This window comes from Procambarus clarkii, chromosome 75, assembly GCF_040958095.1.
Source record: "Procambarus clarkii isolate CNS0578487 chromosome 75, FALCON_Pclarkii_2.0, whole genome shotgun sequence".
Taxonomy (NCBI): Eukaryota; Metazoa; Arthropoda; class Malacostraca; order Decapoda; family Cambaridae; genus Procambarus; species Procambarus clarkii.
The window spans coordinates 20,568,430-20,596,329 of NC_091224.1; the positions used below are offsets into that span (position 1 = coordinate 20,568,430).

Consider the following 27,900-nt stretch of genomic DNA (forward strand, 5'->3'; position numbering starts at 1 on the left):
ATTTCTTCTAATTAATAGACAGCATAACTTCATAGCATCTCCTTTGGACCTTCTTCTAGATGGGAATATACATATCTTGATTGTATGCTGTTGTATGACGCTTGGTGTATGTCACACACGCTCCCCATCATGGGTAGAGAGTCCACCAAACACCCCATCACCATGGGGGCATAAGGGGAGGTGATAATAAAGGAATTACTCAAACCTAATTTCAGTGTCTTGTCGTTGAGGTCTGGAGACACTGATGGAGGCGCAGACGACGGCCCCAGAGGCGACATCTGTCGTCATAGAATGGCAGGATAACGATAATGTGACAATCCGGATCAACGACACTTTTAATTTTATTGAGATATCCGACCCCAACGACCTTCACTACCCATGGAAGGTGAGTGTATATATATATATCAATTATTTATTTCATATATTATCACTATATCTTTTATATGCTAGTTCTACTAGTAGTTTGTAATACTAAATATCAGATCTCTGTTTTAAAAATATTGATTTATTTGCCATTTATCTCTTGTTTTTATCTGATTCTTTTTGCGGTTTGCTGTTGTTAATTTCGTGTTGTTCTCTTCTGCAGATAATTCCGTTCTTCTACCTCCACCTCACCACGTACCTGGTGACGCTCGTCTTCGGAGTGATTGGCAACGTGGCGGTAATCGTCCTGATGGCAGGTGAGGTCACCAGGTTGTAAATCAGGTCACGGTTCACAGTCTAGGTCACTGGCTGGTACTTTAGGTCACCAGGTCGCTGAAAGGACACATATAACATGGGGAACAACAGTGACTTGGCAACACATTTCCTTTATTCACTATATTAAAGTCTCCCTTCCAGTGTGTCTGTCACTCCCTCCCCCATTCTCTTCTCTTTCCCGCACCCCCTTCCCTCTCCATTCCATCTTACGTTCTTTCTTCCTTCCTCCTTCCCATTTCTTCCCTCCACCTCTCTGCTTCCCTTCTCCTTCTCTCCCCCAAATACGTGCAGAGCAAACCGGTTCAAAACCAAAGATGAACCGGTGGTCAATGAGTCTTTTCTGTCCCCAAAAAATATTCCATGTTCATCAAAAAATTCCAAATCCATCATGTTTGGAAACATTTCATCATAAGTGCTTGTTTCTACTTCCAATAAGAATTGTTTTGACTGCTATATCCGGCTCGCAAAATATGTTTGTGTTCTAGGAAGAGATATGAGTGTGTGCCCCCCCAAAAAAAAGTTTGCGACAGTGTGTATCTGGCTGCGTGTAGCTGTGTAACCTAGTATATGGAGGTATATGCTGCTGGTAGTTCAGGATAGTGTTGTGTATGAGTTTACCGCTGAAAGTAATACTCAAGGCTCAGCCTTATCATTAATGGCAATGTCAACACCGGAACGTAACCTCAAGGCCCTTTTTCAACTCCCGCGGTTCCCCTTCATGTCCGCAGGTGACCGCAAGTCCCGCAACACCACCAACATGTTTTTAGTGTCCTTGTCGGTGGCGGACTTGCTCATGCTGCTATTGTGCGTGCCGCTCAAGATAGTACACTTCTTCGTCGTCCTCTGGGACTCCGGGGGCGCCGCCTGCAAGATTGCGAACTACTTCATGATGCTCTCCTTCACCGCCAGCGTCCTTAACCTCACCGCTGTCAGTCTCGAGAGGTGAGTGTGGTTGAGAGCTTCGGCAGGTAACTCTTGACGCATTTTGAGCACGAGCTCAGTAAGTTTTATACTGTTCCCTGCTATTTAAAATAGTTCTATGCTGTTTCCTGCTATTTATAAGTTCTATACTGTTTCCTGCTATTTATAATAGTTCTATGCTATTTAAAATAGTTCTATGCTGTTTCCTGCTATTTAAAATAGTTCTATGCTGTTTCCTGCTATTTACAATAGTTTTGTACTGTTTCCTGCTATAAATCATTGTTACGTCACACTATATTACTAAAAGAATATTTTTCGAAGCCTTAACTATGGCATCCCCTTTTTTTTCTTTAGACTGTCTGGTCCGGGAAAGTCTTAGAGATATAATTCGTCTGAAACATGTTTCTAACGCGCTCAGACAAGTTCCTACCTAAGTTTTGTAATAGATTTCGCCTCCCACCCTCTTTCTCTCGTCAGAAACGTAATTGCAAGAGTTTTCAAGAAGCCCGTCTCAGTTTTGACCAGTCGCCGTTGCGAAAGAGATTGGGTAAAGACCTTGTCCGGTTCCGGGAATTTTGTGTCGAGTCTTTGGAAGCTGTTGTACAGCTCTTCTCCCTGTTGTTGTGAATTATCTCTGTCTCACTATGTTTCTCCTCTGTCTTTGTCTCTCTCTCTCTTTGTCTCTCTCATTGTCTCTCTCATTGTCTCTCTCATTGTCTCTCTCTCTCTCTCTCTCTCTCTCTCTCTCTCTCTCTCTCTCTCTCTCTCTCTCTCTCTCTCTCTCTCTCTCTCTCTCTCTCTCTCTCTCTCTCTCTCTCTCTCTCCTTATATTTCTCCCCTGCTCTGTTCGTCATTATTCTCTGCCATCTTTCTGTTATGTCCCTTACCCCCTCTTTCCCCTCTTGGTTCCTCTTTCCCTTCTCTTTCTCTCTGTCCTTTTTTATGTCCTCTTTTCCCATCTCTTTCCCTCTGTCCTTTTTGTGCTCCCCTTCTTATTCTCTGTCTCTGTGTGTACCTCTATCTTCTCTTTATTATTCTCTCTCTCCCTCTCATTCTGTATCCCCTTTAATATCACAATGATAAATGTTGAGAGAGTTTAGTGAGACAAGAGAACAAACAGGAAAGCACGCAATGGTGCAGAAAAAAATAAACATTCGACAAACAGTGAAAATGGCAAAATAAATACGGGAAATAAGGTTTATTAAGTTTGCGAATAGGGAGCACAAGCAAACATGGGAACTATAATGAACAGATGGTGTTAATGTTGAAACAGGAGAATTATTAATAAACAGGAGGGAGAGGATAAACAGTCCACTACGGGCTCGCCATAGCCAGTGCTACTTGTAACTTTTTGTTCCAGGTAGCGAATCTTAAACAACAACAGGGGGACCAGTGGAGAAGGAGGAAGAGTGGGACATGTAAGAACATAAGAACAAAGGCAACTGCAGAAGGCCTGTTGGCCCATACGAGGCAGCTCCTATCTATAACATAAGACACACAGAGATCACACTAACGTGATGCATCAAATGAACAAATCCACAAGGGCCGTGACGAGGATTCGAACCTGCGTCCGGGAGGTTTAAGAACAAGAACAAATAATAATGTAGATAGGGAATAGAGGGAAATAGGAGAAGAAAACGTAACCGAAAGGTCAAATCTAGCAATTGTCTCTTAAATAGCGAACAGTGATTAAACCAAAAATAGTCGGAGAAGTATTACTAACGAAGAGGAGACAAAGTTGCGGTAATTATGAGGGCAAGACTCAAAACCAGTGCAACTGTACAGCTCTAAAAAGAGCTATGAGGAGCTGGAATATTGGGACGAGGAGCTGGGATATTGGGACGAGGAGCTGGGATATGGGGACGAGGAGCTGGGATATGGGGACGAGGAGCTGGGATATGGGGACGAGGAGCTGGGATATTAGGACGAGGAGCTGGGATATTGGGACGAGGAACAGCTGGACCACGAAGATAAGGCGCTGGGATATGGTCCATACGATGCAGCTCCTATTGATCCATATGATGCAGCTTCTATTGGTCCATACGATACAGGTCCTATTGACCCATACGAAGCAGCTCCTATTGACCCATATGAAGCAGCTCCTATTGACCCATATGAAACAGCTCCTATTTAATTCGACCCAATTTCATATGCACTAGTAACTTTCCCCTTGAAACAACCAAACGTCTCCGCATCTATTATATAACCCAGTAATCTGTTCCAACAACCCTGTTCACAAACCAGTATTGACCCCCCCCCCCAGGCCTTTCCAAAATCTAATCTTATCCCATTTACATCCATTGATTTGTGTTCAGTTTTTGTCATTTTTGTCATTGTAATTTCTACCTTTATTCTCAATTTCGAGCTCCGACGTAATTTTCTTCCTCGTTATTTAATATTAGTTATTTTGACAAGGTCAAGAGGCCATATTTCCTCTTTTTCTCTGGTCTGTTTACAGTTTTATTGGGACATATTCTGGGACATAGTTTAAGAAAACATCAATTTAAGTTTTGATGAGTTTTCTCGAGTGATTATTGAGGCGTGACATTTGACACGACTTGAGGGAGAGGGATTATGGGGGAGAGAACATGGGGTGAGGGGGAGAGGAGAGAACCCATGTGAATGGGAGAGTTGGTGAGAGAGAGAGAGAGAGAAAGGAGAGTGGTGAGGGAGGAGAGTCACTATGGAGGGACGAAAAATATAATCTACAATATATGGCTACACAATCCAGGAGTTCCATCAATCCCTGAACATAGAGATGGACTCCATCAATCCCTGAACATAGAGATGGACTCCATCAATCCCTGAACATACAGATGGACTCCATCTTCCTCCTCACACCTTCCTTACCAAATCCTTTGGTCATCAAATCCGAAATCCTAAGCCTACAGGCACTGAACGATTGACTACACACACACACACATACACACACACACACACACATAGGGGGGCCTCGTAGCCTGGTGGATAGCGCGCAGGATTCGTAATTCTGTGGCGCGGGTTCGATTCCCGCACGAGGCAGAAACAAATGGGCAAAGTTTCTTTCACCCTGAATGCCCCTGTTACCTAGCAGTAAATAGGTACCTGGGAGTTAGTCAGCTGTCACGGGCTGCTTCCTGGGGTGTGTGTGGTGTGGAAAAAAAAAATAGTAGTTAGTAAACAGTTGATTGACAGTTGAGAGGCGGGCCGAAAGAGCAAAGCTCAACCCCCGTAAAAACACAACTAGTAAACACACACACACATCATTCACCACAACTATATACTCCTTCAATGCCAACAAAATCGATTCATATAAACAACAATAGTATTAAAATATTTATCGTAATAACTTCAATATAACTATATTTTAACTTTATATAAAATAACTGATGTTATTAAAGTTCGAGTAATAATTAAGTGTATTCTGTGTAAGGGATTCCCTTGATAATACTGGAAAACAAAAAAATTATTTAATTACGTTGAGAAGACCTTTTGGAAGCGGAGTATTTTTATGTCTTGCAAAACCCAGGATGGACTAGAGGGAGACGTGTCTATAATTATTATAGAACCTTTGAAGTCTTACAAAAAAATAAACAGTCTAGTGCAGAAAAATTGACAGCTTTTAATACAGGTTTCATTATAGCGGTTAATTAGATATTCTCAGATGAAACGCGTTTATGGATCATAATAAAAATATTTTATTTGGAAAATATTCATAGGCAGATATGTTAATGGTTAGTTAATAATTAGAGTTGAGTAAGAGGTTGGGAAATGTTTCTTCCCGCCAAACCGGGAAGAAATATGGCGGAGAGCCGCGCTATTTATTAGGCTCGACTAGGCTCTATAACCAAGAGGCAGTTAGAAATCCTATTTAAATTGTTAAATTTGTTAAGTAAATGTATGATTTGAATTTTGCTAGATTCAGTGAAACACACACACACACACACACACACACACACACACACACACACACACACACACACACACACACACGGATAGGAAGAGTCATGGTCAGTGTGTGGGGTCACCCGCTGGGGTCACGACGGTCCTCAGGTCGACCCCACTCATCTTTTTTGTTATATGACAAAGAGTGCTGGGAAGACGGGACACCACGAGCGTAGCTCTCATCCTGTAACAACACTTAGGTAATTACACTTAGGTAATTACACACACACACACACACACACATATATATATATATATATATATATATATATATATATATATATATATATATATATATATATAATGTGTGAGTGTGTTATAGTAGTACACTGTTCATTAATTAATCTAGCGTTTTAGTTTTAACGTTAAGTAAGTTAATCTAACTTATCAGGTATATTTAGTAGATTAATATATTCAGAATATGGCCGAAAAGCTTAGCGTATTCAATATACATTTTATGTACCTACAAATTACAAACTGGCTCATGTATATTTAAAGATACATGATACGGTCTTTATGTATATTTAAATAACATTATTATAATTATTACTTTCAAAAGGTGCACCGACATTATTGACCCGTATGCGGCTGTTCCAATATATTGCACAATTTCTTCATAATAAAATTCATAGTTGTTTAAACAAAAAATATATATATATTTCGGCTTGTTATTACTAAACTTGCGAGGCTATTTATGTTTCAAGCAAACCCATTACCAGAGCCGGGATGATATTAATGATAGTTACAAACCAAAAGTTCACTGTTATTGGACGCGATCATGTACAGAAGCTTAATATGCTTTTCATAAGTTTTGAGTTTTAAACTTTGTACGCGTTGTTATAGTGACGAACTTCCGCAATAATATTCCATTGTGAGGAATCTTGCATGATTTTAGCGCTGGAGTAGAGAGTTGACGGTTTTAAGAGATTGAGAGTGGCTAAATATGCTTATTTTAAAATTTTGATATGAGCACGCATTACAATATGCAGTTGAACGTAAAGGTATCACTTATAGTTCCTATTTACTTACAAGATATTATCATACACTTAAGCTAGCGTGAACAACGGCTCGCCAGCCTTACATTTCTACTTACAATCCTACTCGGTCATGACGGTTTTGTCTGCATTTACTAAACAATTTACGAGTTTTGATATTACTGAAGGCAATCTTGATATGCTTATAAACAACCTTGTCCAACCCGTCCTCAGAGCAAGTCCATTCTATCCAGTGGTCGACTCCAAAGAAGCATTCATAAATTTTAATATTCGTTCAAAATGGGAATTTTCTCAAATATAAATTAATATTATAATATATTAGCATTTTGTTCATATATAGGCATAGGTTAGGTTAGGTGTTTAGGTTCTGTTGGAGATTATTTGTATTTGTCAACCCGTCCTCGACTCAAGTCCATTCCATCCAGCGGTCGACCCCACAGACGCATTCATAAATATTAACATGCTGTTCATGCAAAACAGGAATTTTCTCAAATATAAATTAATATTATAATATATTAGCATATTGTGCATATATAGGCATAGGTTAGGTTAGGTTAGGTGTTCAGGTTCTGTCGGCGATTATTTGTATTTGTAGTACGTGGGTGAAGCATTTACAGCGTTGTGGTTCGAACAAAATTCGTCAGTGAAGCACTTATTCCGAAAGTTTTCGAACGAAATCAGTTGTGAGTCGTGTGTAAACCGTTTTTCATTCATAAACAGGGGGTTTGGCGGGTGCATGGAATCACTTTTGGGTCTTTGTTTGGAGGACGGGCTGTTAGAGTATTGTAGTTTGAACAAAAGTCGTCAGCGAAGCGCTTGTTCGGGAAGTGTTCGGACGTCATCAGTTGTGAGTCGTTTGTAAACCGTTTTACATTCATAAACATGGGGTTTGGCGGGTGCATGGAACGGACTTTGGCCTTTGTTTATGAGGACGGGCTGTCTTGTCGGGTTCGTTCTCGTCTCATAATCGAGACGAGAATCCAGGGTGGGACAAAAATGGTTGGCCATGTTTCCTGTCACCTAATACCTCTGTTCGCTTAGTTGTTAAATAGGTATCCGGGAGTTATAGGTTGTTATGGGTTTATATCCTGGGGAGGGTAAATAGTTCGACCTTGGGAGGGAAAAAGGACATCTATATAAGCAAGCGTATATATACACTCAACCTGCCTGTCCCCCGACAAAACTAGTTATTATCTGATTTGGGGAACTACTATCTAATTATCATCTAAACCCATTGAATCGCCTGTGTCCGCCGAAACTGTAAATGCCAAAACTCTGCTGAACTTTAAAATTCAGCTTAAAAAGAGCATCAGAACAAATGGTTGATGTGACGACTTATACTGAATTTTGTAACTAGCTTATCAAGATTGTAACTTGTTTAGCTAAATGAACTGTTGGGTTCAGTTCTTGAGCCCATTATGTGCCTCTGTAACCCTTTCCACTACCGCCCACAAGATGGGTATGAGGTGCATAATAACTGAACTAGAACTAGAACAAATGAGTGGGGGAGGAACCTTTAACAAGCGTAAGTCACGCCGACTTACTGTCCTCATCGAGGTCACTAGAGTGTTAGTGACCTTCAGGTCATTAAAACTTGTTATCAAAGTTAACCTAGCAACTAGTTACAGAAAACGTGAAGACTGATCCAACAAGGAAAGCGACGGTCCGACGCTATCAACAATCAACACAACAACAACATAACATCTATCACCACCGGTGCCCAGACTCCCGTCCGGTAAAAAACCTTCTAGACGATCATTGGTGCGGTGGTCACGGTACTGTGTACGTTTAGTCTTAGTGATCTATGGCTTGCGCGTTCACAAAAACCTTCTGGTGCAATCATCGGGAGGACAAACACTTCATGCAAACTGCACCTACTATCAAGAAGAAGAAGAAGAAAACTCACCTACTATCAAGAAGAAGAAGAAAACTCACCTACTATCAAGAAGAAGAAGAAAACTCACCTACTATCAAGAAGAAGAAGAAAACTCACCTACTATCAAGAAGAAGAAAACTCATCTACTATCAAGAAGAAGAAGAAGAAAACTCATCTACTATCAAGAAGAAGAAGAAGAAAACTCATCTACTATCAAGAAGAAGAAGAAGAAAACTCATCTACTATCAAGAAGAAGAAGAAGAAAACTCATCTACTATCAAGAAGAAGAAGAAGAAAACTCGTCTACTATCAAGAAGAAGAAGAAGAAAACTCGCCTACTATCAAGAAGAAGAAGAAAACTCACGCGTACCATAAGGAGAACGTCTATCACCGCCAAGTCTGGTCAGGCACGGATCCCAAACACAGCATCCTTCAGAACTGTGAAACTCGTCCAGTGGTGACCTCAGTTGGCACTACATTGTCCCGAAAGCGTCGTGACATAAAAAATAAAAACAGCCGTAGGCCTAGTAGCAACCTAACGCCGCCACGATGAGGAAACTTTTATTCCACCTCGGTTACAATCAACAGATGGATCTGCAACAGTACAGACCAGATATTACAATTTCAAGCAAGAATGGAAACTACTTAATCAATGTTTGCTATTCACAACTGAACTGCAGGGAGGTGGGGGGGAGGGGCTTCTGTACCTGACAAAACGAATAATGTACATTTTAAGTGTTGTGAGTCGTTCATACCCATATAGACATGCCCATTTGAGATGCGTTGACTGTAACATGTTACTCTCCACATCATCACTCATCCACTCGGGAGGCAACGTAATGCAAACCATGTATCGTGAAGAATAACATCGTTGCTTTCTGACAATACTATTGGTGTATTACTGGATGCTTCCTTCATGGTAAGCTGAAGTGTTAATGCAAAACCTAACTTATTATGGCTGTCAGACTTACTATAATTTAGAGTTATATAGCCAAACTTAACTTATTTTTATCCGGTCTAACTTAAATTGCCTTAACCAAAAATATGTATATGCCCAACTGTTTATGCTATTACATAATAGTATTCATGCTAATTTGAACCATATTCATTATTCCATATATTATCAGTGTTTCTAGTTCCCTGACAATATTGCAATATTTTTATATTTTACTGGACCTCAAAATATTAGTTTGGTCAGACCTAAACAATAGTAATACTCAACATGAAATTCAATCATAATCTTGATGTGTGACATCTGCTTATAATAAAAATTTATGCTTTACTTCATTACCATATTTTGCAGCTTGAATAATGAATTTAAAATAACAATGTCCTTGTTACTTGATCAAAGAATCTGTGATGATAAAATGCCCAAGATATGACTTAACCTCCTCTTGCAGGTTCATCGTTATAGTGTTCCCAATGAGGTCACGCTCGCTGTGTACCATGAGCAACTGCCGCCGTTCTGTCCTCTTCGTATGGGTTGCTTCTCTCCTGTTGGCCTGCCCCATCATCAAGGTCATGGTGAGTCATAGTATGACATGGTGGGTGGTATAGTGGGGCATCCTTCCTGCTGCCCAACCTCATCATCATCAAGGTCAGGTGTCTTATGGTGTTATGGCCTACTTATCACCAAAAGTATGGTAAATCATGTTGGGTGGTTCTCTCAATATGTCTTTCAAGTGAACCATATCTGTTCATTTTTAACATTGTTAATTTTGTGTTGAGTAATATTTCAACTGCAACCAACATCACAAAATATATCCATCAATTCTTTGGGCTAAAACTACTTTGGGAGTTGAGTTAATTAACTGTAATTGCACCCAGAGATGGGAATTACATACCAAATTGCATCCCACTTCAAATGCTGTCGCAATGTTGTGTCACTGTGGATCATTTTTGAAGAGTAATTAATTCTGTCAGCTGTGCAGCCTTTGGGAAAAAAGGACAAATCATTTAATTAATTTGGAAAACTCAGAGTTTACAAACATTATTGGTTGCATGGAGTTAATTGTTACTTTTTATACCTTTTGCATATATATTCATGCTTAGTTGTTCTAACACGGGATGTTTATACCCAGCTGTTCTACCTAGGGGTGTTCTTGCCTAGATAAGTGTAGTTACAGGATGAGAGCTACGCTCGTGGTGTCCCATCTTCCCAGCACTCTTTGTCATATAACGCTTTGAAACTACTGACGGTCTTGGCCTCCACCACCTTCTTCCCTAACTTGTTCCAACCGTCTACCACTCTGTTTGCGAAAGTGAATTTTCTTATATTTCTTCTGCATCTGTGTTTAGCTAGTTTATATCTATGACCGCTTGTTCTTAAAGTTCCAGGTCTCAGGAAATCTTCCCTATCAATTTTATCAATTCCTGTTACTATTTTGTATGTAGTGATCATATCACCTCTTTTTCTTCTGTCTTCTAGTTTTGGCATATTTAATGCCTCTAACCTCTCCTCGTAGCTCTTGCCTTTCAGTTCTGGGAACCACTTAGTAGCATGTCTTTGCACCTTTTCCAGTTTGTTGATGTGCTTCTTAAGATATGGGCACCAAACAACTGCTGCATATTCTAGCTTTGGCCTAACAAAAGTCGTGAACAATTTCTTTAGTATATCGCCATCCATGTATTTAAAAGCAATTCTGAAGTTAGAAAGTGTGGCATAGGCTCCTCGCACAATATTCTTTATGTGGTCCTCAGGTGATAGTTTTCTATCTAGAACCACCCCTAGATCTCTTTCTTTATCAGAATTCTTTAAAGATTTCTCACATAATATATAGGTTATGTGGGGTCTATATTCTCCTATTCCACATTCCATAACATGGCATTTATTAACATTAAATTCCATTTGCCAAGTGGCCCTCCATGTACTTATTTTGTCCAGGTCTTCTTGAAGGGCATGACAATCGTCTAAGTTTCTTATCCTTCCTATTATCTTGGCATCATCAGCAAACATGTTCATATAATTCTGTATACCAACTGGTAGATCATTTATGTAGACAATAAACATCACTGGTGCAAGAACTGAACCCTGTGGTACTCCACTTGTGACATTTCTCCAGTCCGATACATTGCCTCTGATCACAGCCCTCATTTTTCTATCAGTCAGAAAATTTTTCATCCATGTTAGAAGCGTACCTGTCACTCCTCCAATATTTTCCAGTTTCCAGAACAACCTCTTATGTGGAACTCTGTCGAAAGCCTTTTTTAGGTCCAGATAGATGCAGTCAACCCAACCATCTCTTTCCTGTAATATCTCTGTTGCTCGATCATAGAAACTGAGTAAATTCGATACACAGGATCTTCCAGATCGAAAACCATACTGTCTGTCTGATATTATATCATTTCTCTCCAGGTGTTCTACCCATTTAGATTTAATTATTTTTTCCAATATTTTGACTATTACACTTGTCAATGATACCGGTCTATAATTAAGGGGGTCTTCCCTGCTTCCACTTTTGTAGATTGGAACTATGTTAGCCTTTTTCCACACATCAGCTACAACTCCTGTAAACAGGGATGCCTGAAAAATCAGTTGAAGAGGAATGCTAAGCTCAGGTGCACATTCTCTCAGAACCCATGGTGAAACTCCATCTGGCCCAACTGCTTTGTTCTTATTTAGCTCCTTGAGCATTTTTTCCACTTCGTCTCTAGACACCTCTATGTGCTCTATGTTGTTCTCTGGAATTCTTATTGTATCTGGTTCACTGAAGATTTCATTTTGTACAAACACACTTTGGAACTTTTCATTTAATGTTTCACACATTTCCTTTTCATTTTCCGTGAATCTATTTCCCATTTTCAACCTCTGAATATTATCCTTTACCTGCAATTTGTTGTTTATGAATTTATAGAATAGACTGGTTCTGTTTTACATATGTCTGCAATCCCTTTTTCAAAATTTCTTTCTGCCTCTCTCCTCACTGCCGTGTAGTTGTTTCTCGCATCTTTGTATCGCTGGTATGTTTGGGGGTTCGGCCTCTTCCTGTATTGATTCCATTTTTATGTCTTTTGGTCTCTGGCCCTCTCGCACTTTCTGTTGAACCAATCCTGTTTCCTAGTTCTGCTTCTCTGTTTTCGTATAAATTTTTTTGTGCCTTTATCATATATTTCACAAAACCTGACATACATCTCATTCACTTCCTTGCCTAGCAACAAGTCTGTCCAATTATACTCACTAAAAAATTTTCTAAGGTTGCCATAATGTCCTCTCCTAAAGTCAGGTTTGTCATTTGCATCAACCGTCATATTTTCTTCCAGATTATAACGCATTGCATACTTTATTCCCAAAAACATATGGTCACTTTTACCCAAGGGAGGAAGGTACTGAATGTCAAATATTTCTTCCTCCTTCCTGGTAAATATCAAATCTAGCATGGAGGGAACGTCCCCTTCCCTCATCCTCGTAGCTTGTTTACCATGTTGATACAAGAATGTTTCCAGGATGAGGTCTACAAATTTACAGGTCCAGAAATCTTCTGTTTTAGCTTCACATGCTTCCCAGTCTATGGATTTCAAGTTGAAGTCGCCGACTATCAACAGTCGTGAACTATTGTTATCCGCTCTCGCTATGATCTCTCTCGTTATTGTTATAAGACCTTCTCGTTTACTATCTAGCTCCTCCTTTGACCATGTGCTGCTTAGCGGTGGACTATATGCATTTATGATCATTAGTTTATCATCCTCATGGCAGATCTCTAGTGCTATTATGTCAACTTCTTGTGGATTGGCAGTCACTATTTCGTTCACCTTTCGGTGTTCTTTCACCAGCACAGCAACGCCACTGCCTTTCCTGATTTTTCTGTCCCGTCTCCAAATTGAGTAGCCCCTTGGGAATATGACCTCATTTAAAATAGCATCTTCAAGTTTTGTCTCCGTGAGTGCAACAATGTCTGGTGTCTGCAGCTGTATTATATCACTAACTCCAGTATCTTTGATCTTACTCCATCTATGTTGGTGTATGCAATCTTGAGGAACTTGTTCCCCCTCTTCTTATTTTTCACTCCCCCTTTCTCTAATGATTTTGTTGGTTTGCCTTTATGTACCACTTTACTGGCCTGCCTACCCCTATCACTTTGTAGAAAAAAAGAATTGATTTCTTCTTCATTCCTGCTCTCATTTAAACGTTTTGCCTCGGTGAGGTTCAGTTTCAGCTTCTCTCTATCTTCTTTTGAAAGATCTCGTCTTAACGACCACACTTTCCCATCCTCATCACTTTGTAATTTTCTAGCATTCCTTAGTACTTCTTCCATCTGTTTGGCACCATTTAGGGTGATCCTCAAAGGTCGATCTTTCCCTTTTACATATCTGCCTTTTCTCCTGTAGTCGCACACATTCTCTATGGTTGTAAGACCTTCCACGAGGCCAACAATTTTATCTACTACTTTTGCTTCTTCTGCAGCTCTTTCTGACCTAGATGTTATCTCCTTTTCTTTGCAGCCAAAAATGATCAGGGACTTACTCCGATTAACTGTGTTTTGCACCAACTTCGGGTTAGATGCCAATTCTTTCCTTACTTCTAGCTTAATGTTTGTTTTATTTTGGTTGCTGCAGTGTTTGACTTCCTTTACTGCTTCTTCTATTTTTTCCTTCTCCTTGGCCACTTGTGCATAAGTGAGTTGCATATCTTTCTTGCACTGTTCTATTCCCTGTGTAACTTCCATGCTAACTAAGATGTTCTAGCTAGGGTGTTCTTACCCAGCTGTTTTAACCAGGGTTGTTCTTACCTAGCTGTTCAAAGGTGTTCTTGCCTAGTTGTTCTAACCAGGGGCATTCTAACCAAGGGTGTTCTTGCCCAGCTATTCTAATCAATGGTGTTCTTCCCTAGCTGTTCTAACCATGGGTGTTCTTTCCTAGCAGTGTTTATAGAGATCCAGCTCCAATTGCTGTTCATCGTTTAATTCAATGACTCCCAGAACGTATTTATTTTCAAATGCGTAGTTAAAATCTGTTATTTTCCCCTTTTCACTTACTCTACTGATAACCCACATGCTAATTGCTTCCGTTTATCTCTCATACTCATCATTGTGTCCCATTTCCATCTATTTTTTTCTGGTATTATCTGTATTGATTTTAAAACAGCTCACCTAATAGAAAGTCCTACACCGTGGGGTGCATGACAAAAAAAAAAAAAAAACTAATGGAAATAATGCATTTGTCAATTTGAGCAGAGGAGGTAGTCATTGAAAAGCAATTAGAACTGGTTAAGGGTTAACAGTTTCTTTGTCCACTTTCTATATATTTCCAAGTATCTAGTACATCGCACTCAGGTCTTCACTGTCCCCTTATTTATATGGTGAGGTTCATTTATTGTCAGGCTGCGAGCAGGCACATCAAACACATTGGGGGTCTGGTTGATCAGACCACCAAACAGGAGGCCTGGTCAGAGACCGGGCCATGAGGACATTGATCCTCAGAATCAATCATCAGGTTGTCCTCTTGGTACATGGCATTTCTGTGGAGGTCAGAAGAGAGAAGAGCAGGTGGAGAAGGTTTGTGTATTCTAATTAGCCAAGGTTTGTGCACTCCAGTGACCCAAAGGGCAGTTGAGCATACTGTACTGTACCTCAAAAAGCTGCTCTTTTACCCAATGAATAGGAGATGAATTGACATTATTCTACCCCTGTGCAAGCACTGGAAGTTCTTAGTTATGAGCCCTATGGTTCTGCTGTACCATAGAACTATTTTAATCTGTGCCACTGTGGGCTGCATATTATTTATGATATTCTCTTATATTTATAAGAGCCAGTGACCTTATACAGTAGCTGTGTCGCTACAGATATTGAGGTCTATCAAATATAGTAAATCTAATTTTCATCCTGTCTTCACACCCAAACTCTTGTATTTCTGATGCAAGCTTTGTTAAAAGTAACATGACACTTACTCGACCGCTGGTCTCATATAAGTGATGCACAATTCTGTAAATGACTTCTTGTCCAAGCTCCTGTAAGCTGTTGTTTGTTTCAGCTTTGCACATACTGTACTATACAGTACTGACGATGTCTCTGCCGAGGGCACTAGAGCCTTCCCCTCTCCGCCTTTCCTCTCCGCCTTCCCTCTCTCTCTTCCTCACCAGCAACAGAACAGTTTATCATTACAGTACCAGTATTTTTACCTGTTAAATTTTGTGTAAATTATGTAAAGCTTGTGCATAAATTATCTTTAACTTAAATACAAATTTTTCTTTCCCAGAGTTGAGTCAAACACAATGTTGCTTATTGCATATAAATTGGAGAATCATCCCTGTAGTCGACAAGATGGAAAACTGTACTGAATAATGAGGAACGTTGACCCCTTAACAGTACCTACTCTGGTACGGGTAGATACTGAATGGGTTGGGAGAAATATTAAAGATGTAAATAATACATGGAGTGACAGTGACAAGAGAGTAGTGGCTGCCTCAGCCAAACTGCCTATCACAGTTTGAAATGACTGGCAGAAGATGAAAAATAACCTTATCATAATTTGTTTGTTGCTGTAAATGGGTTATATTTATCCTTAAAAAATAATCTCTATAAATCCCATAAGCTTCAGCTCCTGGAACTGACCACTTATTCTTCAAATGATATGCTCATTAATTTCTTAATTTACATCTATTTTTATTCTAACCCATGTTACGTATCCCTAGTTGGATACTTACATTAATTCATGATAATACTTACTAATTTCAATTCCTTCATTTATTTGTATATGTATATACTGTATATATATTTTTACAATGTGTCATATACTTTAGCAACACAGTTGAAGCATGGTGTGGGCTAGTTTAGTCAGGTATTGGACCTGTACTTGCCTGGTCAACTTCCTGATGAAATATTCTGTACTTGTTCATTTGTGCGAGTTCCAAATGTCGCCTTTTAACATTCATATTATTGTTAATTTCCTGTGATTAAGCATGTGGCATTGTAACTTATATTATTTACATATGACAATTATATTTTAGTTTCATTCTTATACATATGAGAACAATTGCTTTGTCTCAATTATTGTATTTTATAAAAGTCCTTGTTTACCATCCATTATCCTGGACGAAGGCGGGGGAAGCAAGAATTATGGGTTGTGTCTGAGGGAGAGTTCAGTTAGCTGAGAGACTTTACTGAGGGAACATGTGTTGATAAGTATCTGTTTATCTGTTCGTAGTATTGTAGATTTATTGTCTGGAGGATTTTTCTTTATATATAAGCCATTTAGTCTCGGTTATTAACAAAGTGATATCATCATTGTGTATATTGAGAAATACGTACCTAATAATTTTTGTTTTATTTAATTATAAAAATATTTACATATACAGATAAATGAAGGAATTTAAATAAGTATTATCATGAATTAATGTAAGCATCCAACTAGGGATATGTAACAACCCATACAAACCCTTGACAAATCCAACTAATATCTGACCTTCCTGTAGAACATGCACAATAGGCAAGAGTCCACCACTGAGCATATGTGAATGGAGGAAATCCAATCCTCTTCATCATGCTTTTATCTGACCCGAATTGAACCTCCCTTATTCCTCTACTACCAGCCAGTTAAACCTCGATAGCTCTCAACTAATAGTGAACTAAACGTTCCTGTGCTACTTGAACACAAACTAACCCTCTGCACCCTTAACTATAGCTTCTACCCCGTCTGCTCCTTCTCTAACCCCAACTTAAACTCTACCCATCCACTATCCCCTGGCTACCCTCCCTACCCATCCCCCCCAGCTCCCAACTAACCCTATTCACTCATGTTTCCACCCCCAGCTCATCCCTTATGTTCATTTCAGGAAATCGATACTGTGATGTACACGGATGCATCTCGTAGCGTGTGGGTGACTGCCTACTACTGCAAACAGATGGAGTCGCTGGTGTTCTTGGCATACCAGCTGCTGGTACTCTTTGTGGTTCCTGCCCTCCTCATGATCGTCTTCTACACTGCTGTTATCAGGGAGCTCTGGAGGTCCACCAAGAACATAAAGGCTCTCACTAATGCCTCTAGGAGGTAAGAGAGAAGGAAGGAAGGAAGGAAGGAAGGAAGGAAGGAAGGAAGGAAGGAAAGAAGGAGGGAAGGAAGGAAGGAAGGAGGGAGGGATAAGAGGAGAGAGGGTGGGAGGAAGTTGCAGCCTTTAACAGGGAGGAAGAAAGGGGAAATTTTCTGTTTGAGGAAAGTGCAAGACAAGTTTTATAAGCCATTGAGCTTGAGAGAACAGATATTATGGTATTCAGTGCTTCCCACCTGATTGAAAACACATCCCACCACAACCATACATGTTCACATGCCCGATCTTTATCAAAATTCATTAGTGGCTCTTCACGAAACATTCCCCAAAAGGCTCAAGGGCTCTACCATGTAATTCCACAAGTCATCTTCATGTATCTTAATTCAATTTGTCAGAGACAGGCAACCCTGTGTATATTTATACTTTAGGCTTGTATCAAGGTTCCCTTCTAAGATCGAACTACTGACTACCCCTCCCCATCCCCCAAGGATGCAAACCCACAACAGTTGACTAGCTCTCAAGTACCTTTATTTACCGCTAGGTGAACAAAAACTTGGTGGTAGGAAACGTGTCCAACCATTTATGTCCTGCCTGGAATTCAAACCCAGCGTTCCCAGTTATGAGTCAAGAACACACCCAACACTACTACTACCAATACCCTGTTGATAGGACAGTATTGAATCAGGTCAGGACTATGAAAAATATAAATATGGCAGTTCAAAACATTATATTTTGTAATTTTCCCAGTTATTTTACTTATCAAGTGTGATTTTATATAATGTATAAGATGACATTTTAAGGCATGTTATATAGGGATTTATGCCAGTACACACATTGCAAAAAAGTATATCGTTGCGGATTGTTTTTTTGGGGGAGGGGAGACAATTTTCTAATGAGTGGGGTATTCTGTTTTATTGAAGGCTGGCCACCTGTCACAGATACTCTACAATGTATATATTTATTATGTTTAATCACATGGAATATTAACATAATATAATTTAATATTTTAGTTAATATTATTAGTGTACTGTAGTGTGTGTTATTTTTAACAATTTATTCAAGTTTTTAGTTTTTATTATTTGTTATATTTTTATAAGTACTGTATTAATTTATTATGCTCTAATGACCTAGTTGTCATAGTGCTAGATAAATTATTTTATCGCTGAATTAATCTCTCCCTCAAGCTTGACTAATTCGGCCTCCCTCCTCCTCGCCCCTTCAAGTGGCTCAAGTTGTGAAAGCTACTACCTACGGGTCACAGGCGGCGAATCACTGAGCTGTGGCCGTGGTATGGGCACCAGGAATGGGCGTGTGGGTGGTGGGGACTCGGCCTACAACAGTTCAGCCTCGCTGTATGTACCCTACACGGCCACCAGATCCCGAACCCCCTCTCCCGGTGGCCGACATGTAGCCAAGAAGCACCGAGAGAAGGGCGAAGACGTCAAGAAAGCCAGGAAGCAGGTGGGTGCTGCCTATGATGGGTATGGGTATAGTAGATGCAGATGGGTAGTTTCTATGGTTCATAAAAGCTGGTTAAATAGGCATAAGTTGATTTTGGGGAAGAATATGGATAGTTGACTTCAGTGGGTCATAGATATATTATGAAAGTGTAATTCATTTGAATCAAATCAGTTTGTTTTTATATAGAATACAGTACATATAATACTGTTACATAAGGCTGGTATGTATGTGCATTTTAACATTTCAGTCTTTATAAAGTTCTGAATTATCCTCCAGCTTTTTTGGCAAATCTTATTCTAGGAGAAGAGAGAAAGATCAATATCAAATGTGATGAAAAATTGTGGCACTTTTATAATTGAGTTTTCCTAATTTGACATAGTTTTTTCAAGGAGTAATTTGAGAGTAATTTGACAAGAGTATAAAGCTTGCAGAGTTTACCAAACAATTGTTAGTCTGTTATTATACTGTAATTAATACCTGTGGATAAACATTATGATAATAATGACAGAGTATAACTAAATAACAGATTTTAAATGATTTAAGTTTAATTCAGAAGGTATCAGGGATGATAAGATTTGGGATAGATTTAATATTCAATTTAAGAAGTGATGATACAGTAGTCATTAATACTGGCTGTAGAGTACAGTATAGGCAAATTGAATAATGTAGTGAAGCAAGCATAAGCAAAATTGTAGCACAATGCTGTTATTAAAATAAATTGCCATTTAGTGTAATAAACTAAAGCCATTTTAAGCCTTGCCTGGCTTAAACAAGCAAGATTGCTGGATATACAGTCAGGCATACACTGTACATGTGGTATATTTTAGCTTAGATACTTACTGTTTCTTCTCTATCTTTTTGAACAAAGTTAATGTTATGTCATAACAATCGAGGAGACTACAGAAGGGTTATTGGCTCATATATGGCAGCACCTATTTATATCCAAAAAAAAAGTCATTCATATATCTAATGTACACCTTTAACAATCCAGCTGTGTCACATTTATAGTTATTGTACTGGTAATTTGTTGCATAAATCGACAACTATTTCTGAACCAGTATTTACCCAGGTCTTTTTTTGAATTTACATTTTGCCAATTTGTATGTGTTGTCATGTGGAAGGCCTTTTCATATTTGTTTAACCTTTATTTGTATGGTACAGTACTTTTATTCAGGTTAAGTAAGACTCGGGCAATGTGGATTTATTATAATTTAGATACAGGCAGGTACAATACTTTTATTCAAATTTAGGTAATGACTGTAAAACTAGAGTGCTGTACTAGGAAAAAGTGGTGATGATGAGGAGTGATATTAATGGAGTTAAATTTTTGGATACTGTAGTTCAGTACAGTACCTGTACTGGAGGAATAATGAATTTCCAGGGGACAGGAGACCTCTAATGAGGCTCATCAAGGTCCCCAACTGCTGACCTTTGCCAGGATGTAACCCACAATGGGTGTATAACTCTCGGGTATCTATTATGGTGCTAGACAAAGAGTCATTAGGTGAAAGAAAACGTGCCCTGCTATCTCTGTCCTGCCCAGGGACTGAATTTGGGTCCCACTGTTGTGAGTTGAGGACATAAGACCACTGTGCTACAGGAATAAGTAGCACAAAGTTTTTGGGTAGATTCGATTTAATACTGTACTGCTGTTTGAATAATAGTAATAATTATCCATGGTGGAATATTATTAACCCACCATGGATACAGTATTATTAATAATGGTGATTTATTATAATGAGAATTAGGTGCTGCTTTGCTTTACTTTTGTATTAAGTATACTGTATGTTGAACAATTTTTATTTCATTAGGTATGAGTTCCATATTTTAAGTCTCTTTACAGTGGTACCTTGGTTTTCGAATGCCCCTCTGCAATTTTTTTGGTTCTTGAGCTTGATTTCTTTGAAAAATTAGACTTGGTATTCGAGGTTTGCCTCTGTGCTTGAGTTTGTTGATACACATATGGGTCGACCGAGCACGTGTCAGTTTACCAGTGTTTCCCACCTAGTGATGACCATGCTTGAATTATTTGTGAAGAATTTAGTTTTTGTGTTTTTTTTTTTGGTTTCTGAACATGAGTTCTTATTATATATCATGCCATGGGTTCCAAGAAAGTCAGTGGTAAAGTTCAACTTAAGACAATAGTTGTGAGGATGACAATAGAGGAAAAACAAGAGATCATTCATAGTGAGACAATGTGATGTCTCACTACAGACAATTTTTTTTATATTTATATATACTGTACATAGTACAAGAGCTCTTAAATTCTTGTACAGCCACTAGCACGCTTAGGATTTTGGACAGGTCCTTAATCCTATGTTCCCTGGAATACGACCTTCCAAATCGTTTAACAACCAGGTACCCATTTTACTCTTGGGTTAAACAGAGGCTACAGTTAAGGATTTGCATCCAGTAAATCCTCCCTGGCCAGGATATGAACCCAGGACAAAGTTGCTCACAAGACACCAGGCGAGTGTCTTACCACTATGCCACTGTGACGAGTGTTAAAACGTATGGGAAAAAAAGCGTCTATAGACAGATTCTTAGTAAGACAAGCAGCGAGCCACAACCAGGTCCTAGTGGTATGCCTGCAAAACGTGAGAGAGGTGTCTTCACTGAAATGACATCACTGCTGTTATAATGGCAGGGAACTCCCCTTCCAAATGCTAACATCTCTCCTCCTCCCTCCTTCCATACCATCTTCCATATGCCAACAAGAGTCCTCAATAAAGGAAAGATATACTTGTACATATTGTAATGCAAAATATGAGTAGTAGTATGTATAAAATGTATTTTTAAGTTAATCCATTTCACACCCCCAAAAATATTAATTCAATTTACATTTTCTTCTGTGAAAATTCATTTTGGTTTTCGAACCATCTCTGGGAATGGATTAAATTAGAAAACGAAGGTACCACTGTATTTGCATGACATGTTTACAGAGATTTAGTCAGGCTTCAGGAATGTCTGAAACACTTGTGTTGTATTCATGGCTTCTATTATATAAATGCAGGAAGAGTTTAAAGTCCTGGTTAGCAAAGTATTGGACTGTGGTGCTTTGTATGTATAAAGATAATGTGTGGAGAGTGCATGATTAGAGATTTGAACAAAGGGGCTGTGTGTTGTCTGAGGACAATTTATTATCATTTTCATGGTAAATTTTTCATTGTGGATAATAAGATAAATTGCGGTGATTGAGCCGCATACATAGATACTGTTAGTGATAAGTGATTGAGTAATATATTGTGGGAGAAGCAATGTGGGACATAATATGTGACTTTTTAATATGCCAACTGTTTTCAATATTTTTTGGGTTATGTGTTGAATGCCAGTCTTGATCTGTTGCCCTTATATAGGCACAAGAGTTTTCACTATTTTTACTCGCATCCTACTTGCTTCTCGTCTTCCTTTTTACTCCGTGTAAACTGACATTGATTCTGAACTTGTTCTAATACCTCTGATATAGATCTATCTCATATATGTTTATGAATTTATGTAATGTTGGCATAATTAGGATTTGTGTCATGACTAACATTACAATACATGGCCCAGTAGCTAATTGGATGTAGTATCATTGTGATTGGATTGGGCCGAGTGTCCAGTCTGCAACCTGGTAATGAATCTGGTTTTCAGCCTAGTAACGCATCCGGTGTACAAGCTAATAATGTGTCTGGTGTACATACTAGTTAGTAGTGTGAACCTTAATGACTAGTGGAATTTATAGTCATGAATGTTGCCTAATTAATGGTGTTTTGTGTGTGTCGGCTAATGACTGGTGTTTTGTATAGTGACTTAGTGTAACGCTTAGTTGATGGTGTGTTGTCGAGTAATTTTGGTTATGTTGGGTATTGGCATGTGATCCATTGACTGGTGTATAGCTTTGTGACTGATGTATAGTTTGGTGACTGTTGCATTGCATGGTGACTGTATTGCCTAGTAACTGTTGGGTTCTGGCAGGTGATCAAGATGTTGATCGTGGTTGTGGTGCTGTTCTTGCTGTGCTGGGGCCCCAGGCTCGTCATGGAGATGTGCATCAACCTGGGACTCCAACAGTTCAATCAGGTTAGCTCTACATTTCTTGATTCCTTCTGACCCCTCTACAGGTCCTCTACAGGTACATCTCTTCTGACCCCTCTACATCTCTTTGCCACACCTGTTGATGCCTCCTGACTTTGTTGACATTTTGTGTATTTCTGAAATATGCTCTTTGTTGAAGAGTTAAGTGTAGCACTATCAACATTACGCTGTAGTTAATATGTAAAAGAAGAATTGCTGAGTTTATTTAATGAAAACTGTGTGTTTTTCTGAATATTTACTTTCATAGGCAGACATTGTAAGTTATTTACCTTGTGGTTATCTTGCGATGATTTCAAGGCTCAACATCCCCGTGGCCCGGTCCTTGACCAGGCCTCCACTTGCCCATTAATTGTGGGTAGAATATGTCCAAGAATGCTTTCATTGTAGGGATTTTTCTATACTGTATTTGATCGGCTGGTAATCAAAATTAAGTTTATCAGCTAAAATTAGCAAATTCCTCTCGTCTAGGAATTGTATAACTGAGTTTTATCAATGAAATTGGTTATTGTTGAGCAAGTAATTAGATATAAGTGGTTTATGGAGAATGTGTGCAATAATATCACTGCATAAATTATTACAAATAATTCCCATTATCGGTGACAGGAAGCCTGTACACCTGTACTGAGAAGCGTCAAGATCCTCTGAGGTCAACCACTGACCTTGTCCCAGGATGCAACCCCACAACAGTTGCCTAACTCCAGGGTACCCATTTTACTGCTAAATGAACAGAGGTATTAGGTGAAAGAAAACTTGTCCAACCAATTACATTATGGTCGGGAATTGAACCCGGGTCCCTCAGCTTTGAGTCGAGGATATAGATCACTATATAGATCCAGTGGGAATAGATGTTAGATAGCGAGATTTAGTTGCTTTATGAAGTTAAAGATATGTCAACACTGATGATCAATAAGGTTGCTTCTCACCTTAGTTTCAAGCCTTTAAGTATACTGTACTATATTCTGAAATATTGTTCAGGATTAAAGCAAGCTTAGTATACTTACATTATTGTCACCATGTTCCACAGTTTCATGGGACAGGAGTGGTATCAGGCCAGAGAAGAAAAAGCAAGTACTCTAATGTACTAAGTGAACATTATAGACATTAATGAAAAAGTCAGAATATCATTTGTCTAGTAATTATATTATTCACAACACAATATGATGTACTGTACAGCATAGCATCACTGATAAGGGTGTACTACAGTACTCCAGAAGTTATTTACAGCAACACCCATCATTTTATATAACCAGGTGTACAGTTCGCATGAATATATTTTTTTTTTTTTTTTTTTTGAGATATATACAAGAGTTGTTACATTCTTGTACAGCCACTAGTACGCGTAGCGTTTCGGGCAAGTCCTTAATCCTATGGTCCCTGGAATACAATCCCCTGCCGCGAAGAATCGTTTTTTCATCCAAGTACACATTTTACTGTTGCGTTAAACAGAGGCTACAGTTAAGGAATTGCGCCCAGTAAATCCTCCCCGGCCAGGATACGAACCCATGACATAGCGCTCACGGAACGCCAGGCGAGTGTCTTACCACTGCACCACGGAGACTGCTATACTACATGCAAATGCTTCTATGGCATTTCTTACAAAGTACTTGCACCAAGTCTCATCTCTCCTCAAGCTTTGCATCCTCTCTAATTACACATCTTCCCTAACAGGTTTTCTACAATTTCAACATTGTATTCGTTCTGCTGCCATTCATCCACTGCTGCATCAACCCCATCATCTACTGCTTTATGTCTAAGAACTTCCGACGATCCATGAAGAAGCGACTGGAGGACTTGTCATGTGGACCCCAATCCTCCCGTCGCTGCTGCTGCTGTTGCCCCACCCGTCGAAGGCCTCCGCCCATTAACCTGCTCAACCGGGTCGTCACAAGGAGCGTCTATTCTTCCTACTCACCTGAGGGTACCTCTCGCCACACTGACCTAGAGACTGTCTCCACTATGTAGGTTTTGGGCCTTTCCTCATTTCTCTACTTTGGGAGTCCTTCTGGTATGTTTAATGGTTCTGCTCATATTTACTGTATCTTTCATTCTTCCTGTACCTTACATCTGTTGTAGGCCACTATGTCCATAGGTCTACTTGTATTTATGAAACTCTTTACTTGATCGCACTAAGAACCCCCCCCCCCTCCTTTTTAGCCATATTTATTATGTCTTTAATTTTCCAGTAGCATCTGATGACCATGTGTCATTTAGTCTTTTTTTATTTTCCCTTAATATTAATCTGTCTTACTCCTTAATTAACTAAGAACCATTTTCTAAGAATCCATATTGCTACAACTACCAAAATTAGTAACTTCTAGCATAAATTAAAGTAGCCAATACCCCCATAGAGATTGATTCATTTGCATGTACAATACACATTATTTTGCTAAGTAAATGTCACAGTAAGTTGGCTGGAGTAAATGGGTTTTGATATTTAGTGTTTGCACTATTTTATTATTTTTGTATTTATTATGAAGGTTACGATTAAGTATTTTATGTCTTTGAATTGTAAGATATGCTTGTCTGTAAATACCTCAACTCTGTGAATGTCAATACTTATTTATCGAGTGTGCCGTTTATTTGGTACAAGTTGGAGTTGTTGTTATTGTCACGCATTCTGATTGTATAGCAGATTCTTTGAAAGAATATTAAACAAAAATTCATGATAGATGCTGCAAAATTACAAGTTTTATTTTATTCACAAATCATGTTGAACGTGGTCTGCTCTTTCCATGGCAAATGACGTGGCCTGGCATGGCAAGTGATAGGGTCCATCCATGGTTGGCTCTTGTCAGGTACAGAGACGGTCCCTGACTTGGGAGCATTTGCCTTAGGAATGACATAAAAAGTCCCCATTTTTGTATCTAGATTATTTGTTCTGCTATATGAACCATGTCTACTACCACCTACTCTGTAAGACATAAGATACTAATTTGATGGCTTTGTATCTGCATAGAATGGCAAACAGAATTTTCCCATAGCCAAGGATGCCATGTGGCTAACATGCTGCCCAAGTCAGCAGTATTGTCCTGCCCAATGTAGACCAAACTATATTCTGTGAACTCATTTAGATGTTTAAGGAAAATGCCATGTTGGTGTCAGAACTTATAGTTGTGCCACGTTTGCAGTTCTCACAGACAGACTGCCAGTGTCAGTCAGTCAGCCAGGTAGCCAGGTTAGTTGTAGGCACACGAGCAAGCTCTAGGTTCGTAGGTGGTAATCATATACCTTCATCCTACACAATTTACATCTATTCCCCATCCCACCTCTTTCAACTCAACCTCCACCATTTCCTAACATGTTGTAAGATTGTAATCCAAACTCTTTCTTCCCTACAATTTCAGTTTCCAAACTGCTTGAGCATCGACAAAGCCCAAATCACATGCTTAACCTAGTAGGTACGGCAGCCAAGAAACTAACTGCCTTAAAGCAGTTGCTGGTTGATCAGTCCAGCAACCAGGAGGCCTAGTCGACGACCGGGCCGTGGGGACGCTAAGCCCCGGAAGCACCTCAAGGTAAGGTGAATCTCGTACTTTCTTGACAGCAAGGTCTGCAGAACCTTATATGAGGACCAAGTTCGCTCCCATCTTGAATACGCACTACTCTCCTGGATGGCCTGCCCCCCCCCCCCTCCCAGTCACTTATCAGAATGACCGATAAATTCTGGGGTGGGGGGAGGAATATGACTATAAATAACTATAAAGTCATAGATAATGACAAATTCTGATAATTGATGGAGGGCAGGTAATCCAGGAAAGAGGTGCATAATCTAGATAGGAATGAACCTGTGGTTCATATAAGGTTTTGCAGCCCCTGCTGTCAAGATGCGAGATGCACCGTAGGACTGAGTTTCCTGGCTTCCTTTTGGGTTAGGTTAAACAAATGGCTCTTCCTTGTAATAAAATAAAATAAACAAAAAATCAAACTTCATAATGTCAATTTCATCTCTGAACTTTAGATTTCTTCAACTTGTTTACAAGCCTGTCCAATTTTACCTATATCTCTCTGTCTCGTATATATCAACCTGAGAGGGATAGTGTGTTATACCCCACTCTTCCTTTGTATCTCATAGATATAGGGAGAGATTCTCTATCTCTGAGAGGGATTGTTATACTCTCTCCCTTTCTATCTCTACCTCTTTTACTTCTCAAAATATATCTATCCCTTGAGTGAACAAATCCCTCTCTATCTTTAGTTCTATGTCTACTCCTCTGGTCCCTTTCTATCTCTATCTCTTTGAGGGAGAATCTCTCCCCCTCTTAAGAGATAGGGGTAAATATACATTGGGGAAAAGATTATACCTCTCTTTCTCTGAGAGATAGAAAGGGAGAGGGGGTAGACAGAGCTAAAGATAAAAAAAAGAGGTAGAGATAAAGAGGGATAGAGATATATAGAGAAATACGAAAAAATATAGAAAATCAGAGTATAACACAATCCTCCTCAGAGATAAAAAGAAAATCTCTCCCTATTTCTATATCCAAGATAGAAAGGGGGAGATAGAGAAAACATGGTAAAAATAGAGGGTGGCAGAGACAGAGGTAGAGACTGAAAGAGAAAATATATCACCATTTCAATATTGCTCTTTATGTCATTCATATATGTAAACACGTGCATTTATTCATTTTTTCATTTATATACAAGAAGAGAAGGCTACCCTTGAGTCTGTAATATTCATCTGATCACTGGTCTCCCATTTGGTCCTCATTGCTTTATCTTACTATTATTGAATGTCAATAACCGTATTATGCAATTTCAATTTCTTCTATTTCTTTTATTATGCACCCCATACCCATCCCGTGGGCGGTGGTGTAAAGGATTACAGAGGCACATAATCGGTTCAGGAACTGAACCCTCTAGTTCGTTTAGCTAAGCAAATAACAATGTTTGACGCTAGTTACAAAATTATTAATGTTGTATACACATGTGTACACACTCATGTGTGTGTACATGAGTACTTTATTATATAC

The 27,900-nt window shown here is 39.2% G+C and overlaps 1 protein-coding gene across 1 annotated transcript; it reads left to right on the plus strand.

The window, feature by feature from the left end:
* Positions 1-210: 210 nt before the first annotated feature.
* On the plus strand, positions 211-27,491 carry LOC123771734 (galanin receptor 2b). Its single transcript, XM_045764455.2, has 8 exons — positions 211-385; positions 587-680; positions 1,428-1,641; positions 9,816-9,939; positions 17,183-17,397; positions 18,619-18,856; positions 22,814-22,918; positions 24,602-27,491. Exons 1-8 carry the CDS (start codon positions 245-247, stop codon positions 24,893-24,895), a joined length of 1,425 nt encoding a protein of 474 aa, XP_045620411.1. The 5' UTR covers positions 211-244; the 3' UTR covers positions 24,896-27,491.
* Positions 27,492-27,900: the final 409 nt, after the last annotated feature.

Coding starts and splice junctions, on each gene's coding strand:
- LOC123771734 (XM_045764455.2), top strand. CDS start 245: ATGGAGGCGCAGACGACGGCCCCAGAGGCGACATCTGTCGTCATAGAA. Junction 386..586: donor ACCTTCACTACCCATGGAAG/GTGAGTGTATAT, acceptor TCTCTTCTGCAG/ATAATTCCGTTCTTCTACCT. Junction 681..1,427: donor GGTAATCGTCCTGATGGCAG/GTGAGGTCACCA, acceptor TCATGTCCGCAG/GTGACCGCAAGTCCCGCAAC.